The sequence below is a fragment of the Vidua chalybeata genome, chromosome 6 (genome assembly GCF_026979565.1).
Source record: "Vidua chalybeata isolate OUT-0048 chromosome 6, bVidCha1 merged haplotype, whole genome shotgun sequence".
NCBI lineage: Eukaryota > Metazoa > Chordata > Aves > Passeriformes > Viduidae > Vidua > Vidua chalybeata.
This window is the reverse complement of record NC_071535.1, coordinates 41250557-41267304: the sequence shown is the minus strand read 5'-3', so window position 1 is coordinate 41267304 and position 16748 is coordinate 41250557. Positions and strand designations below refer to the sequence as shown.

The 16748-nt window shown below is 43.1% G+C and overlaps 1 protein-coding gene across 4 annotated transcripts in view; it reads left to right on the top strand.

The window, feature by feature from the left end:
• The first annotated feature begins 737 nt into the window (after positions 1 to 737).
• The window catches only part of TTC17 (tetratricopeptide repeat domain 17), a 55648-nt gene continuing 39637 nt past the window's right edge, over positions 738 to 16748 (top strand). For all 4 annotated transcript variants that reach the window (XM_053945465.1, XM_053945464.1, XM_053945463.1 and 1 more), the window contains exons 1-4: positions 738 to 1195; positions 13965 to 14054; positions 15424 to 15593; positions 16599 to 16710. In XM_053945465.1, coding sequence (XP_053801440.1) covers positions 980 to 1195; positions 13965 to 14054; positions 15424 to 15593; positions 16599 to 16710 — 588 coding nt within the window. In that variant the 5' untranslated portion in view covers positions 738 to 979. The remainder of the gene's footprint in view (positions 1196 to 13964; positions 14055 to 15423; positions 15594 to 16598; positions 16711 to 16748) is intronic.

Sequence of the window (16748 nt, the reverse complement as noted above, 5' to 3'; positions counted from 1 at the left end):
GACATAAACCTCTGGCATTTGTGGATTTTCCTGGCACTTACAATAGAGCAAGAGCCACTTGGAAGAGCAGCGTAGGGTTTTTTGTGGAATCTAATACGCCCGATTTGAAAACTCTGGCAGCAGTAAGGAATTATCATACTTGTGAGGTATTTTCTCTAGGCTGATAGAAACCAAATCCATTGAACCACTGACACATCATTTTTAAACTTGTTTTTATTTCCATTTAATGAGTTTGAGTTGCAAATGAATGTTGCTGTTTAATAGGCACCAGGAAGTTTGGTGTTCCCAAGAAGCTGGACTGCAAAAAGATTGAACAGAACAACATTTGAACGTGGCAGCTTTTAGATTTCTCTCGGTACTGGGGAAACAGGCTCCCGCTGCTGGGTTGGTATTTACTGTCAACTAGAACAGGAAAAGTTCGGGTTTTCCTGTGTAACTGAAAAGCATTAGAAGGGATGTGGCCTTCAGAGCTCTCTTCATCCAGCTCCTGGGAAGGCTGGCATTAACTGTGTGTGCATGACTGCAGGTACGGCTTGCTTTGCGCTGGGCACAAAGTCGTTCCCTCGAGCTGTGGTGGCAAATGTTCCAGTGCCCCGGACAAAAATTACCTCTTTTAAATTGAAGCGCTCAGCGTGTCGCTACACGGCGCTTGTTGGCATTTAACGCCGGCCTTGTGCTCGAGACAGCAGCTCGGCCGTTACCGGCGGCTGCCAGGGTTGCGGGAAGGCGCCGTTGGGCGGACCCGGCTCCCCGCGCGTGGCAGTCGGTGCGCGGTGCTCTAACAGTGCTCCAGGGCTGCGCGCCCGCTGCTGTGCCGCCCCTCAGCCCGGGGCTGCCCCGGCACTGAAAGCGCTCCGGCCGGGAGCTCACGGCGCCGCCTCGGGCACCGACCCGGGCCCGCCCCCGCCCCCGCCCCGCCCCGCCCCGCCCCCCGGCGCGGCCGCACCGGTCCGAGCGCGCGGCACCGCCCGCTCCCAAAATGGCGGCGGCGGCCGTTCCGCTTCCGGGGGCTGCGAGCAGGCCGGGATTGGAGAAGATGGCGGTGGCTGGAGTGTTCGGGCGGGGCGGGCTGGGGCGGGTATGGGTCTTCTCCGGCTGGGCCCTGGGCCTGTGCTCGCTTCTGGCCTCGGGGACGCGGCCCGCCGCTGCTACCACCCACTGGGTGGTCACCGAGGACGGGAAGATCCAGCAGCAGGTGAGCGGCCCGAGAGACGCGGGGCGCTGCCCACCCGCCTGCGGAGGCACGGAGAGCCCTTGTCCGCGCTGTCGCTCACCCATAGCCCTGGTGTGCCCCGAGCTGCGGGGCACGGGGCTGCTCGGCCCGGTGCGAAGCCCTGCCTGTTCCCGCAGCCGCTGCAGCAGCAGGGCGGCGGTGCCGGTCGCTCCCGCGGCCCCGGCACGGGTGTCTCCCGCAACGAAGTGGCGTCGCTTGTGAAACGTGGCTTAAGTTCGCCGAAGCCCCGAGGCGAGGCAACGGGGAGGGGCGGTTGGTGAGTCGGGGTGAGGCGAGGATGGGTTTCGGCTGGAAATCTGGAGCGGCGACGGTTCCTGCCTAGGGGCCGCTCCCGGGGAGCCTCCGGCACGAGGCCGGGTCCCGCTTTGGTGGCGGAAGCAGCGTTACCGCAACCGGGACCCGAGCGGGGCCGGCCCCGGCACCCCCAGGCTCCTCGCCGAGGGGAGGACATGTCAGTGAGTTTGCGATTTTTCACATCCAGCCGCACCCGACCCGACCGCTTTTCCTTCCTCCTGGAAGTAGGAAAGTGAAACGGTGGCGCGTGTGCTCGGGCAGGAGAGCACGCACGCCATGTGGGTTTAGTCAAAATGTCTTATTTTGATAGTGGGCTGTGCCTCACGTTCACTAAGCGGCTTGAAAGAGTCGAACTGTAGCTCATATTTAGGCTTTTTCTTAGTTGCTTGCTTTCCTCTTTGTTGTAAAGGGAGCAGTACTAGAAATTTGCTTTTGTGTCAGATCTGTCCGTTTCCCTCTGGAGTGGAAGAGTTGATCGCTGTAGCAAGCAATGTGGCCTTCCCCCTGTACAAAAAATTGAGACATGAATGTCCATTATCAGCTTCTATTTGTGAGGATTTTTGGTCGGGTTTTCCTGTCAAAATGCATTGAGGTCCTCAGACAGGTGGAGCAGACTTTTCTCTGCCGGAAACTCCTGCTGACTTTATGGTTCTCCTGCACTTCGGCTGTCTGGGTGGATCCAGGCACTCTTAACACCCTCATTAATAATAAATCAATTAATGACACCACTTCCAGTGCTATCTCATCTCTTTTCCTGACTTATCATAGTGGGAAAGTGGTGCAAGTATACGATAATGGTCTGGAAGCATTTTGTGTATACTGAGTGTATATTATAAAATTTGGGCCAGGTGTTGATTTTGATTATTATTAAACAGCTGTGATTTGGAAAAAATCCAATTAGAATGGCTTGAAAATCTTACTAGCTAAATTCATTACTTATTTTAAGAAATGGCATTTCATGATGTCAGCTAACTGATGGTACAAGGTAGAAGCTTCCACTATACCATTGCTGTGCATTTGTCTTTTCTATTACAAATGCTTTGTAAGCAGGGGCATTTGCGTGTTCCCTCTGTCAAGTTCTCAAGGCCTGTAGGTGAGGTGAGAAAACACAATCCATGGAATAACTTCTCTTACTTGCATGGTCAAAATTAATTCAGCCATTTCCAGCAAGGAAATTCCAATTATAAGTATGTTATTACTTGGACTATGAGAAGCCAGATTCTTCAGTACTTGTAATGTTGTGCTGTGAATTGTCCAGTGAGTTTTTTGTAATTAGATGTATTTTGGCATCTGTTACTGTCATGTCCCTGACTCTCATGAAAATGATGTTTAAATTTGTGGTTATTGCTATTGCAAACTCTGCATGGCACTTCTGAATTTATTTTTTTCCACTTTCTTGTGTTTTGGGGAATCATTGGACAAGTTTTTTAGTGAACTCCAACGTTGTTTTAAGTGCCAAAATGTAGCAATGGTCCTGTAGTTAACAGCAAAAGTGACAGTCTCTACCTGTCCCACTCTCCACTGGACAGGTGCAGTCACACCTTGAGTGTTGCATGCAGTTTTGGGAGCCTCAGGATAAGGACGTTAAACTCTTAGACTGTGTGTCCTCCCAGAGGAGAGCAACCAGGAGGATGGAAGCTCTCAAGGGTAAGACTTACAAGAAGCAGCTGAGGTCACTGAGCTCCTTTAGCCTAGTTCTGAGGAGACATCATCCAAGCCTACAACTTCCTCAAGCAGAGCAGTGGAGGGGAAGGTGCTGATCTCCTCTCCCTGGTGACTGGTGAGAGGACATGAGGAAATGGAATGAAGCTGTTCCAGGGCAAGTTCAGACTGGACATTGGGAAAAGGTTCTTCACAGACAAGTTGGTTGGTCACTGGAACAGGCTCCCCAGGGAAGTGGTCACAGCACCAAATCTGTCTGAGTTCAAGCAGCAACTCAGCAGCACTTGGAGGATTCATAAGGGATTTATCAGTTAATTGGTAGAACCACTATATTCCAAAATATTTAAGCTCTCCTCCTAATAGCAACAACAGGACAAAAGCCTCCAACTTCACTGCAGAGCATTCCTTTGCTTTAGTTTTTCAGAGTATTCTTCATTAAATTGTTATGTATCATGAGAATTTACGGGTTCATTCCAACCTGAGATAGTCTGTGATTCATTGGCAGTGGAAACCTCTGCATGTTATGTGCTCCAGGGCCCTCACCACCTCAAATGGGCTTTGCTGGCCCTCCTAGTGGGGACAGGGGCCTTCACGTGGGTGCCTGGTGGAGGGGCACGATCACACCCCTTGCCCAGTGGGTGCAGTTGGCTGCCTGAGCTGCAAGGGCTGGCAGCTGCCTCACCACCAGCGTTCTCCCTACCAGGGCCCAAATGCCATTTCTGGAAAGTTGTTTTTCATTCAGCCCCAGCCTTTCCTGTTGCATGGGGCTGTTTCATCCCATGGGCTTGTGGCTGCTGTTGTTGACTTCATGAGACAGGTCCCTGCCAGCCCATTCTCCACCACTTTGTCTTGCTGCAGCCCTGCAATGGCCACGCTTCCCCACCTTTGCAGAGGATACCACACTTGTGGTTCTTTTTATCGCTGTCAGTAGTAAAGAGTTGTGTTAGTAACAATTGGTATTGATCCCTGAGGGATGTTGCTGGTGGTCAGCCATTGTTGGACCTTGCACTGCTCATTGCAATGCTTCCAGCACAGCAGTCTCTGACTGGAAGTGGCTGCTGGTGGCAAAGAGTGGTGATATTAATCAGCTTTTATATGATTTAATTTTGGAAATACTAGAATTCTTAAAGTCTGAAACACATCTTCAACGATTACCAACTTTTTAGAGAGGTACAGGCTTGGTCTTCACTTGGTTTACTTCAGTTTATCTGGATAAAGCCTATAATAAAGAGGTAGGGAAAACTTAGTTGGTAATAAGACCCAGACATTCCTACTGCTAAATGAGCCATTATCAGTGAAAATGCAGCTGAGCACCAGTGACAACTGACTTCCTTGTAGCTTTCAGTTTGCTACTGTGAGCTTTGTTTTCCTTGTTACCAAAGTGCAGAACCTGTGGATGAGGAGCTGACAGCAGGAGTCACAGATCCTGACCTAAATACAAAATATAGTTGCTGGAATGTGTTTGAGGGAAGAAAGGTGAGATTATTATACATTATTGACCTAAAATCTCTTAGCTGTTTCTCCTTACAGTGCAGCAAGGGTGCAAGCATTTAATATGAGACTATATTCAAGCATTCAAGTGAGATTGACTTTTCTGTGACACAAGACCACAGGTGTACCCTGGCTCAGACTTGATTTCCTAGTGGTACAAAAACCTGGCAGCAGTGGCAAAATTAACACAGACTGAACAATTTTCTATATGTCAGCAAGATCTCATCTAGTAAACAGGAGTCCTTGCTAAGTAGGTACTGTCTTTCAAGTTTCTAGTGAGCATTTCTAAATGACAGAACAAATTACTAGCAGTGCATATAATATTTCAGAGTCTCAGCCATCAAGCTGTATCTGTTGCTACAGTAGCTGGTTTTGAGATCAAAGACATCATTCTCTGGATCAGTTCATGTTCTTTTAGTCTGAGTCTACCTTCAAATGTGTGCTCTTGCAAAGCCAGAGACTGAGTAATCGTCTCTCTTTAATGAGATTATATCAGCTCAGTGCACATGTTTATAAGCCATTTCACAACTCACAGTATAAAGTTCAGGCTGATATATACCTGATTTTAGACAGTGCTTGTCTGCCAATAAGGAAGCTAGTCACTCTGCAGAAATACTAGTGTACTTCAAGAGAAGAGAGAAACTCGGCGTAAAGAGAGGACAGACAGTTGTCAGATTAAATTCAATGCAGAATACAGTCATGCATGGCTTTAATGATGGGGACCAGCTGCTACCATGGCTCAGAGACCATACGAGAGCAGAGGTGGGGGTCTTTCTAGAGATGCCTTGATGGAGGTGATTAAAACTGAGCAAGCTAGTGGGGACTCAAGGGCTGCCTTTTTGTGGACTGCTGTAAATGCTGAAGAAGTTAGGTCAGAATAATTAAACTAAATGAAGCACAGAAATTTTCCAGGCAGATGATCCAAAGCAGAATTGGGAGGGTGTTGTCAGGAGCAAAGAGAAGAAATCTGAGTTGGCAAAAAGTTGTTTTCATTTTAATGTGTTGTTATGTGTTTTGAAGTTCATGAGAGATAATCTGGAGAGTCAAAGAGTAATGCTGGCTAACTTATTTGGAACTAAGACAGCCAGCTGCTCAATGAATGTGACATCAGAATTTCCTGCAGTGCTGTAGTGTGCTTCACTCTGGTTTAGTGCAGTAGAGTTGAGAGACAGTACCTACCAGTTGTTCATTTGGTTGCAGATTTGAGTGTGAGTGCACCTCAAGCAGCAGCAAGGCAAGTTCATTCATGGATGGCTTTAGAGTTAGTTAATGCATTATTCTGTCTGGCATCTGAGTGCACATGTATGCTAACAGGTTGAGATGAGAGCAGTGGTCCATGTGCTCAAGAATACAGGAAAAGCAGCCATCCAAACCCAAGGAAAGCTGAGATTCTAGTGCAGCCAAATAAAAAAAAAAAAAACAAAAACCCAACAACAAAAACAAGAAAACAAAAAAACCTACACAGACATACACAAAAAAAATTGTTCATTTTTACTGAGGTGTGTAAGGTGAAGCCATGCTTTCCCCAAAACAGTTGTCAGTCCCTCCTTATGAGGGTGTGCAAAGACATCTGGGCTGGTTGGTTTGAATGTTCTGTAGTTTATTAGATGTTATCCTATCCATAGGGTGATGAGCTGAAGCAGAATGGTTCTGAGGCATAGGTGAGGTTTTCCTCAAGAAAAGGAAAACTTGTTCTGGTTTAAAACTTCTCTCTTGATCACCAGAGCACCATAGGCCTTCATGTGCTACGAAAAATAGTAGTTAAAAAAAAAATCTCTTTAAATTTTCTGCCTTTACCTAAGTGTATAAGAAGTTTTCGAATGTGAATGTTTTGTGAATGGCTGAGTTGTTTAATGTCCTTGTCCCAGGTAGTCATTTAGAACTGCACTTCACCAGCAGTGCGTGCTCTCAGGGGAGTACAGCCTATGTATGTCTGTGTCGCTGTGAACATCACGACTAGATCCGAATTTATAAAAATAGGCCTTGTGGTAGCCTGTATGTGGTATCAGAAATGCAAATGTTTCATTCAGTGGAGCGGTGGTAGAGAAGTAGCTTCCACTGCTCTCAACTCAGCAGTCAGAGATTTGCATCTGAGGTGGATGAGCTAAGAGGCAGATCCCAAGGGCTGCTGAGCTGTAGCTGTTGGTGGCTGTGCCCCTCACAGCTGCCGTAGTCCAGCAGGTAATCTTATGCCAGGTTTTGACTGCTGACAGAAAAGCTTTAGTGCAAAGATGTCTGGATTTAGCTGAGCTTGGTAATACACACCAAGGCAGTTCAGGCTGTAAGTCCAGAGTGCTCTAGCAGTGGCTCTGACCATGTGTAGCCATGTCCTGCTGATTCCTCAGCTCCTGGTTTTCATACAGCCTTTGTCCTCTGGACACTGTGTGTTCCCAGGTCCCGTTTCTCCTAGGATCCTCACAATTTGATTTCCTGTTTGCTGTCACCTTTAAAATAAGGGTTGGACAATCTGAAAAGATGAAACTAATCAACTGTTTAAAACTGGCTATTCTGAGGTGAGAGTTACACTTGGTGCCTGGAATGGCTTCCCTGTGTTGTGAACTTCACAGGTGAAGGGTAGCCTTGGAATTGGCCCAAGCACATGTTGGCATGAAGACCCCACCAAAGCCCAAAAGAGCCAAGTCAGCTGTTGCATCCCGGGTAATAATGCATTGTCGCAGTCAGCAAGACTCTGAAATCCACTGTTATTACATGTACCTGCCTGCTTTAAAAATACACTTCTGGATAAAGTAATTCCCCTCAAAGTTTAACAGAAAAAGTTAATGGGTTTTCATGTTGTTCATTTGCTGAAGAAGTTACTGCTCAGGTTTCATCTTTTTTAGATATCTTGTAAGTCTAATAATTAGTCTTGCTGTCTGTATTTTTAATATTAGAACACTTGAAATTTTTAGGATTTGGCAGTGAACAGACTATCAAGAACCAGTCTGCTTTTATGAAAAAAAGTACTTGCTCATTACAGATGTAATCTGAATGATCTCTCCATCTCTTGTTTTGATTCAGCTGAGCATATGGCTACTGAAGAATATAAGGCTTGCCTAGAACATACAGGTTGGAAATTTGTACCCTTAAATATGACTAGCAACACACTGGACACACGTTGGAGTGTTCCAAGTAAAGTCTTGTTTCCTTTTGATGTATTTGGATCTGTTACCTACGATAGTCATAGTTTGTGTGATCTCAGTTGAGCAGAGCTATTCAATTATACTGCAACTTCGTTAGGTTTTATTTCTGAAGTGCTACAAGTGTTCAGAATTTGTGTTTTCCCTGTAGCACAGCTAGTATTAATAATATCAAAATATCTAGTGCTCTTTGCTAACAGATTCTGCAGCAGTAAGCTTTCAAATGTCTCAATACGTATAAAAACTCATTTCAACATCATTTTTCTGTGTGAATTTTTCAGTGACAATCTTGGAACAAGTATTTTCTGACACTGCCTACTCATCATTTGGATGAGTCAAAGTATTTATTTTCCAGTTTTGTAGTTTGTCTTGCAGTGAAACCTGTACACATTTTTTTATGGCTCCCTCAAAAATGCCATGTAGCATCATGTTGGAGTGTAAAGTATCTCAAGACAGCAAGAATATAACAAAAGACAAGCACCAGTTTTCAAATCCTTTGCTCCCCCTCAAGACTGCAAGAAGTTCCAACCTGTTGGAGGGGGAATTGCCTTTATTTTTTACAGTGACAAAACATCCACTGCCTATAAAACAAATATGGGGACCCCATTTTTCTGTATGCCATCATTTAATACTGTGTGTTTTCAGCTTCTTTCTCTAATAATCTGCCTTCTGCATGTAGTATAATGCTTTTAGGGTGTGCAGAGGCACTGACAGCAGTTCTGATTTTGATGTGCCTGTGCCTCAGTTAACAGTGGGGTTTCTGCAGTACTGTTTAAAAAAACCTTACTTAAAAATAATTGACTGAGGCATTTATCAACCCTCATTTAAAAAAAAAAATTACTTCCTAGTGCAATGTAACTGGATTGTTGGGAAAAATATGCTGGAAGTTTGGCAAAACTTGCAAGTCTAATTGCTGAAAGACTTTGATATATGAAGGTAACATAGGAGACTAAAACTTCAGGGTTTGATTCAACTTGATGTCTTTTTTCCTTACCCAAATTCTGTGTGTTTCTTGCTGAATCAGGTTCTTGGTGTACTCTGTGATAGTGAATAAATTTGAACTGTGGTTTATAAAGAAACTTTCACCTTTGGGCAAAGTTGAACAGAGAACACTTATTCTAAAAGTGTTTTACTGGCAGGCTCTCTGCAGTGTAACTACAGTAGCTGTCAAAGGTTCAAAGAAAGCTTTTCAGCGCAACTTTTTTTTCCCTGTTTACTGTGTTGGAATTGAAGTCAAATTCTTGCATTTCAAGCACTTCAACTTGCATGTCACAGTTTCAGCACTTTGGAGGAAGAGTAAATGAATGTGGTGCTTTGCCATCAGCATTTTAACACTTTGAGTTAAAAATGAGTATGTTGGACAAAGCATCTGTTCTGGTGCAGGAGTCTCCACTCTCCACACCATGAGGCTGTGTTTGCTGTGTAGGTTGACGTCTGTTCTGTTTCATCCCAGAGGAGCCTTATGGAGAGTTGCTTACATTTTGAAAAACATGATCCAAGTCACAATATCTGTGTATTTTTCACTTGTCTGAGTCCCGAATCAGGTGACAAGGCACAACAGACTTTGCATGGAGGGGTGAAGGTGGCAAGGGTTTGTAAGAGCACAAGCATGATATGAGTCTGAGTGAAACCAATATCCTCTGAAATCTGCCTAGAGTCTTGTTGTGGGAAGGAAGGGGCATAATCCAGAGCAGTCTCTAGATATCCATCAAATATCTTTTTATTTGGATTATTGTATTTCCGACTAAAGAATTATTTGACAGCTGAGTGAAGCTCTGAGGGCTTTTCCAAAGCTTTGGGGTATGTTGCCTTCTCTTTGAATCTTAATAAGCAGCAGCTCACAAGAAAGTTCTGAGATATTTTGTGGTTTTATTCAGGGTATAATTTTCCTGGTTTGGGGATGTGGCTGCACAGGAAAGCAGGAAGATGCCAGGTGGATCTTGAGCACAAGCAGCATGAGGGAAGTGTGAGCATCCATGTGACAAGCCCTGCAGGGCTTCAAGTGTGTCTTCCTGATTTCAGCATATCCTGCTTCCTACTTACCTTTATCACTGCTGCTACTCATATCTGTGCTGCACAAGTTATGCAGATGCTAACCTTTGTTTGCAGCTTACTCACTGTATTCTTCATGAGGTGTCACTACTGCCCTCAATAGCAAATACAGTATTGGTGCTCTTCATAGCTCAATACGTCAGCTTTGTCTTTTTCCTACTGTAGAAATGGCTGGCACTGTGAAGAAAATGTGTTTGATGTAGGGATGGGTGTTGTAGAAAGCTGGATAATGAGCTGTAAGTCTTCACAGTGTTGCTGACTGGATCTGAGATGAATAAGTCAGTTCAAAAGCCATCTGTCTGTCACTACAGAGAAGGGGGTGATGAAGAGCTTACCAGGTGCCCACCAAAGCTGCTTCATCACTCCTCTCCTCAGCTGCACAGGGGAGAGAAAATACAAGAGAAAGCTCAAGAGTTTGGATAAGGACAGGGAGAGATCACTCAACAGTTTCCACCACAGGCAGAACAGACTCAACTTGAGGAAATTAGTTAATTTATTACGCATCAGATCAGAGTAGGGTAATGAGAAATACAAGCAAATCTTAAAAATACCTTCCCCCAACCCATCTTTTTCTTTCTGGACTTAACTTTATTCCTGATTCCTTACCTCCTCCCCCCTGGGTGGTACAGGAGGATGAAGAATGGGCGTTGTAGTCAGTTCATCACAGAGTAGTTTTACCACAGCTTCCTCCAAGAACTCCTTCTCCTCCAAGGAAGAACTCTTTACTGTGCTCCAATGTCATGTCCCTTCCATAGGAGACAGTCCTGCATGAACTGCTCCAGTGTGGTTCCTTCTCATGGGCTGTCACAAACTGTTCCAGCTCAGGGTCAGTCCCACAAGATGCTATCCTTTAGGAACAGGCTGCTCCAGTGTGGGTCCCCTGGAGGGCCACAGGTCCTGCCAAAAATCCTGCTCCAGTGTGGGCTTCCCAGAGGTTCACAACCTCCTTTGGGTATCCACCTCCTGTGGTGTGAGGTCCCCCCTAGGCTGCACATGGACCTCTGCTCCCTGATGGGCTGCAGGGGACAGCCTGCCTCATCATGGTCTTCACAACAGGCTGCTGGGAAATCTCTGCTCTGGCACCTGGAGCACCTTCTTCACTCTTTCTCCACTGACCTTGATATCTACAGAGCTGTTTCTCTTGCGTATTCTCGCTTTTTTCTGGCCACAATAACTTCTTTTCCCTTTTTAAATGTGTTATCACAACAGCACTACCACAGTCACTGGTGGGCTCGGCCTTGGCCAGCAGCGAATCTGTCTTGGAGCCAGCTGAAGTCTTCTCTGTTGGACTTAGGGGAAGCTTCTGGCAGCTTCTCACAGAAGGCACCCCTTGCCATGCAAACCCAATGCGACTAGTAAAATTCTGTGTTAGGAGCTTTGTGTTTACACACTGGTAAGGTTAACTTTCTACTAGGCTGAAGGATTCTGCTGTTACTAAAAAGTCCTTATTTGCTGGTGACCAACTGAGTCAGATGTGGAAGAGAAAATCTGAAGACTAAAGAAAAATATCCTTAACTGGGATGATTTCCTGGTGGATCGCCATAACTTTATGAATTAATTCAGTGATATTGCTGTTTGGTTGTTGAAACTTTAGTTTCTGCTGCCAGATGATAGTTGATGGGAGTGTGGTACTTCTTGCATTGCTTTCCTGTCAACCCACACACACTGGGTTGGTAATGTCCCACTTCAAATTCTCCAATAATAAATTCTGGCCTCTCATGAGACTGTCTTACCAAAAGTTAAAAACAGAAGGTGACCCTGAATATAATTCTGTTTCTGAATGGATGATAAGCCAACATCCTTCATTTTTCAGACTAAGGTTTTCTAATTGGTGATGCCTGCATAACTTCTCCAAAAATGCCCAGATGCTGTTCATCACTGAAAGTGGAGCTGATAGTTGACTTCTCCCTCAGTGACTGTGTAGAATCATGCAAATGGCCTTTAGATGTCAGATGAGCAGTGCTATTTTGGAATGGGTGATGAAGTGCTTTAAACACAGTGAAACTTATTTTCTTTGCAAATTAATCTCTCATTCATTTGCACATACTGTGGTAGTTTCTTCAGCAAGTGAGGCATAAACCAGTGCTACATTCAGTGCATAACTCCGTCTTTTGTGTGCAGCCAATTCAAAGTGAGGTGGGGCCCATAGGAGGAAATAGGAAATATGACCATGAATAAAATGCTGTAGACTTTAATACTTCAACTAACAAAATCATCCGATTTTTTTTAAATGGTATTTTATGTGCTTCTCTGCATCATGGTGAATACTTGGTCATCCTTTATTTGCAACAGTTGAATCCAGAATCTCCAAATTCACAGTGTAAAAATGGATTAGTGTCAGTAGCACCCATTATTCTATTCATCTGGTGATATAAAAGAATTAATTTGCTAAGGAAGAAAATGAGTTTTTTATATAACTGTTTGGACTATATAGGTAGCCACTCATCAAAGTGGCTCCATACTAAAAGAAGCACTGCAGCTTTTACTTTGGAAATGAATACTTAGCCAAATTTAGCCAAAACCATGCTTGGGGTTTAGTAAAAGGAACAAGCATTTATATCTCAGAGGACAAGGTTCTTACTCAGTCAAGAATCTTGCAACAAATGTAGACTTCACAGTCAGTAGTCCAAAGAAAGTAGATTTGAGCTCACAACCAAGAGAGTACAGCCTAAGGTGTAATCTGTTGACAGGCCACGTTAGGATGACCGGAAAATATGCTGGAGATGGAGTTCTCTGAAGTAAGAGAGTGTAACAGAAATTTGTCCAAGCTATTTGGAAAGGTGACAAAAAGGAAGAACTGTAGCTCAGGATGTTCTCCTGCACCTGTATATATGGCAGACTTTTCCATTCAATTGTAATGTCATCAAGTTTGCACAGATGTCATGGAGGTGGACAGCCCATTTAGAGGTATCAGTGCTAACAAATAGGTAAGTGCTCACATCTTCATGCAGCAGCTGGTTCTGTATCCTGAAAGCTTGAATGGAAACTGAGCAGATCCAGGAAAAATATCTTGATGTAGACCATCTAACAGTTACGGTAAAAGTGTGAGATGTTGCTGTCCTTGTCACCTTGTCTGTTCATCCTGTCATCACATATTCCTATTTCCTTGTTTCTGTTCTCATGTCCTTTGAATCCTTCATGAACTAATTTAGTTTACTATTTCAGACAAAACAACCAGGAGGAAGTTACGTTCTGTTCAGCTCCTGAGTTTGGGTTAGCTTCCAAGAGATCCTGGTGGTCACCACAACTGGTGTGCAGCCAAGTGTACTGCCCTCACACTGACACATGGGAGGGAACAGGGCTGCAAGCCTGGAAGTGAGCCTTTGCATCAGCTTAGCTGCTGTTACTACACCATCTTCTCCACTCTAGGGACTTTCCCCCACCCAGGGAGACAGCAGAGTTTGGCATGAGGGCAAGGCTGGGTTGTTTCAGCCGTGGGGTCAAGTGCCATAATTAACTGAGCCCAGCTAGGGGCTGATGTGGAACTGCTCTATCTGTAACCTGCCTCTAACGTCCCTCTTCATGGAGCTGTGAACGCCTGTGTGTAGCTATGGAAGCTGTAGCATGGTCTTCTGTAACAGAGTTTTCAGTCTTCCCCTGCTTCCCTCTTGATTTTGTTCCTTTACCTATTAATCCTGAAGGCAGTAGATCCTAATGGTAGGCCAGTGTGTTAAATTAGTTGCAGAGAGGATTTGAAGCTGAACTCCTTTATGCCTTTTGAGGGACGTGGTGGAGGAATTTTAAAGTTACAAAACAAAATAAGTTTCTTTGATTGCAGTTTAAGATATCTAGTATTTCAGCAGTAAGTACTCTTAGTAATGTTTGTTGTGGAAATTTATTTGCCTCTTATGCTTAGAACTTGTGTGCCTGATTTAATTAAAATAGATTTAAAGTTAAAGCATGAGTTGAATTGGATTGTCAAATTACAATGTTGTTTGAAGTATGGATTTTCATAATGGACATATTATGAATGTTGACTGGACAGAAAACCTCTGAACAGACAAACTGTGATTGAATGAACATAATTACCTTCTTCTAAAATCACTGTAATTAGATGAATATCTTACATGATGGACTGTTAAAATGTCTTGCAGGTGGATTCACCAATGAACTTGAGAAACCCACATGATTTGGTAATACTTATGAGACAAGAAACAACAGTTAACTACCTCAAAGAACTGGAGGTAAAGCATAACATTTAAGTACTAACTAATTCTGAAAATACAGATTTTTTTTTCCATAGACTTTATAGTGATAGCTTTAGTGATAGTTTTAGATAGTTTTATATAGATAGTTTTTGTTTTACAAATAATTTATTATTGGCAAAGTTCTCCTTCAACGAAAGGATGAGAAATTTTTTTAATCTCAAGAATTTTTTGCCTCAAGTTTGCCTAACTGGTCTCCAGTTGTATCATTCCCACTTGTTAACCATAAATCTTAACATTTTTAGATAAAGTCACTAGATTCTGTTGTACTGTATTTCAGAAGAACACAAAGCAAATCATCTCTGTTTTTCTTCAAGCCCATTTATTATTAAGAAGGGGTCTGAAACCACCCTTTTGAAAAGGGCTTTAATGAACTTCAAACTCATAAACTGAAATTTAAATATAATAGGGCTTAGGTAAGCAAACAGCTCACAGCCCTTCTGGCCATGCACCCCTTTCTTGCGCCAGCTTTGGTTTTATCAGATCGGGATAACTAACTAAGCGGAAAGCTAGATAACACCAGAGGTAACTTTAGGTGAATGGGTAAAGTAGGAGAAAGGAAAATAAGCAGGACTGCTCCTGGTGTGGACTCCTCCTTTCTCATCAGAGTATAATCTTTTTTGTGGTGATGGACATTTTAGATGTGGATAGAATCATACTTGCAAGCTTTATGGGGCGTGGGTTGTGGGTGTGGAAATCACTAATGTCCAACTTGGGGTACACAAATGACTTTCAGCACAAGTTACCTATGATAGCGCGTAAAATTCTTGTACAAATTGCTACTAGTATATGTACCTCTGTTGTTTCACAGTAGCATGTAATCAAATGTGTTTGGGTTTAATTAAAAATGCAGGTTTTCTCATTTCACAGGTATTCATGTACAGTACTATTCACACATACTCATGTTCAGTGTACTTAGCACACTGAAGTGGTTGATGATGATGATTTGTTGCAATGCCTCGTGTTATTTCCACAAGGTCTTACAGTGGAAAAAAAGGGAGCCAAATGTGAAAAATTAGATGTACTTGTAGCAACCATTTCTTCTTTTCCTAAATGGCCTACCATGGATTTGGAATGCTACTAGCCCATTTTTTAGGCAAGCAGGAGAAATAAGGGCTCATTCAAGTTGTATTATCTTTAATGAAAGCATTTATATGCCATCCAAATCCAAAAAAGTCCTAGAGATGTTATAAAATATAAGGAAGTATTCCCAAAATTTAGAGATTTTTTTTAGATTTTTTTCAAATGAACTTTGTTTTAAGGAAAAAGTGGGACTGTTGAATTGTAATAACTATAGCATTTTTTTTCATTTATATTATATGCGTCTGTTTCCTGTTTTTTCCTACAGAAACAGTTAGTTGCTCAAAAGATTCATATAGAGGAAAATGAGGACAGAGACACAGGGCTGGAACAAAGGCATAATAAAGAAGATCCAGACTGCATTAAAGCAAAGGTGCCCCTGGGGGACCTAGATCTGTATGATGGCACATACATCACCTTAGAGAGCAAAGATATCCGGTAATAAGATGCTTTAATAACATGCTTTATATTCTAAGATTTTTACTGAATGAAAACAAATCAACAGTACCTCTAAACACAAGTGAAAAATTACTAGCCCTGACTTTCTTTAAATGGCAGTTTTGTTTTGTGTTACTGTGGAATAAAACTGAAACAACATCTGCCACTAGTTGTGAGCAGGTACAACGTACAAAAACTGTTTCCCCCAAACTATCTATGCTAGCCTTGTCCTGAAACTTTTATTTTTCCAGTTCTACCACTGTTACTTTGTACTGATACAACCAGACATATGAATTAAAGTGAAATATGTTATGTAGAAGGGGGTTGAATTTGCTTGAGTGTACTTTCAGTGTTTTGAGCTAGATATTTATTTTAGCAGAAACTGTCTTGACTTAAATTTGAATGAAATTCCATTGATTACCAAGCTGTTGAACTTTCTGATCATATTTTGTCCCGTGTTTACAAAGTGAAGGATGAGCAGTCAGTGTACTTGACATTCAGCTTCATTGGTAATTCATCTTCAGGAATGACTGTTTTGTTTTAGTTGCTTTTTTATCATAATCACATGAGTACTTGAAGTGGGAAAAGATCAATTTTATTGTCATACCCCTTCATTTGGACTTCTCATCACCTGCATTTGGGATTGGTTGGTTTGTTTCAGTTGAAGAATGAAATTCATTCATTTTGAATGCATTGCCATTTGTGTGGCAGATACGTCATTAATCATAGCAGTGATACACTAGGTTGACCCTAATGCATTTTGGAGGCTATCCAAATGTTGATATTTTCTCTAAAGCAGACAAATTTATTTACTTTATCCTATACTCTTGACATCCCAATTCAACTGAAATCTGGGAATACAACAGAAATGGGCTAATGTGCCCTAACAGGGGATTTCTGTGATGATTAAATCAGTGTACTCTCTATATCAGCTACCATACTGTCTCTTAGGAGCTTCAGCAGTATTTTAATCTGCAGTCTGCTGTTATGTTATTACGTCCTCAGCCCTGAAGACTATATAGACACAAAGTCCCCAGTGCCTCCAGACCTGCAGCAGCCAGACTGTACAAAAGTTCTAGATCTTCCATACAGTATTCATGCTTTTCAGCACTTACGGGTAAGTGAGCAAATGCACGTAAATATTTTCCCCCATGA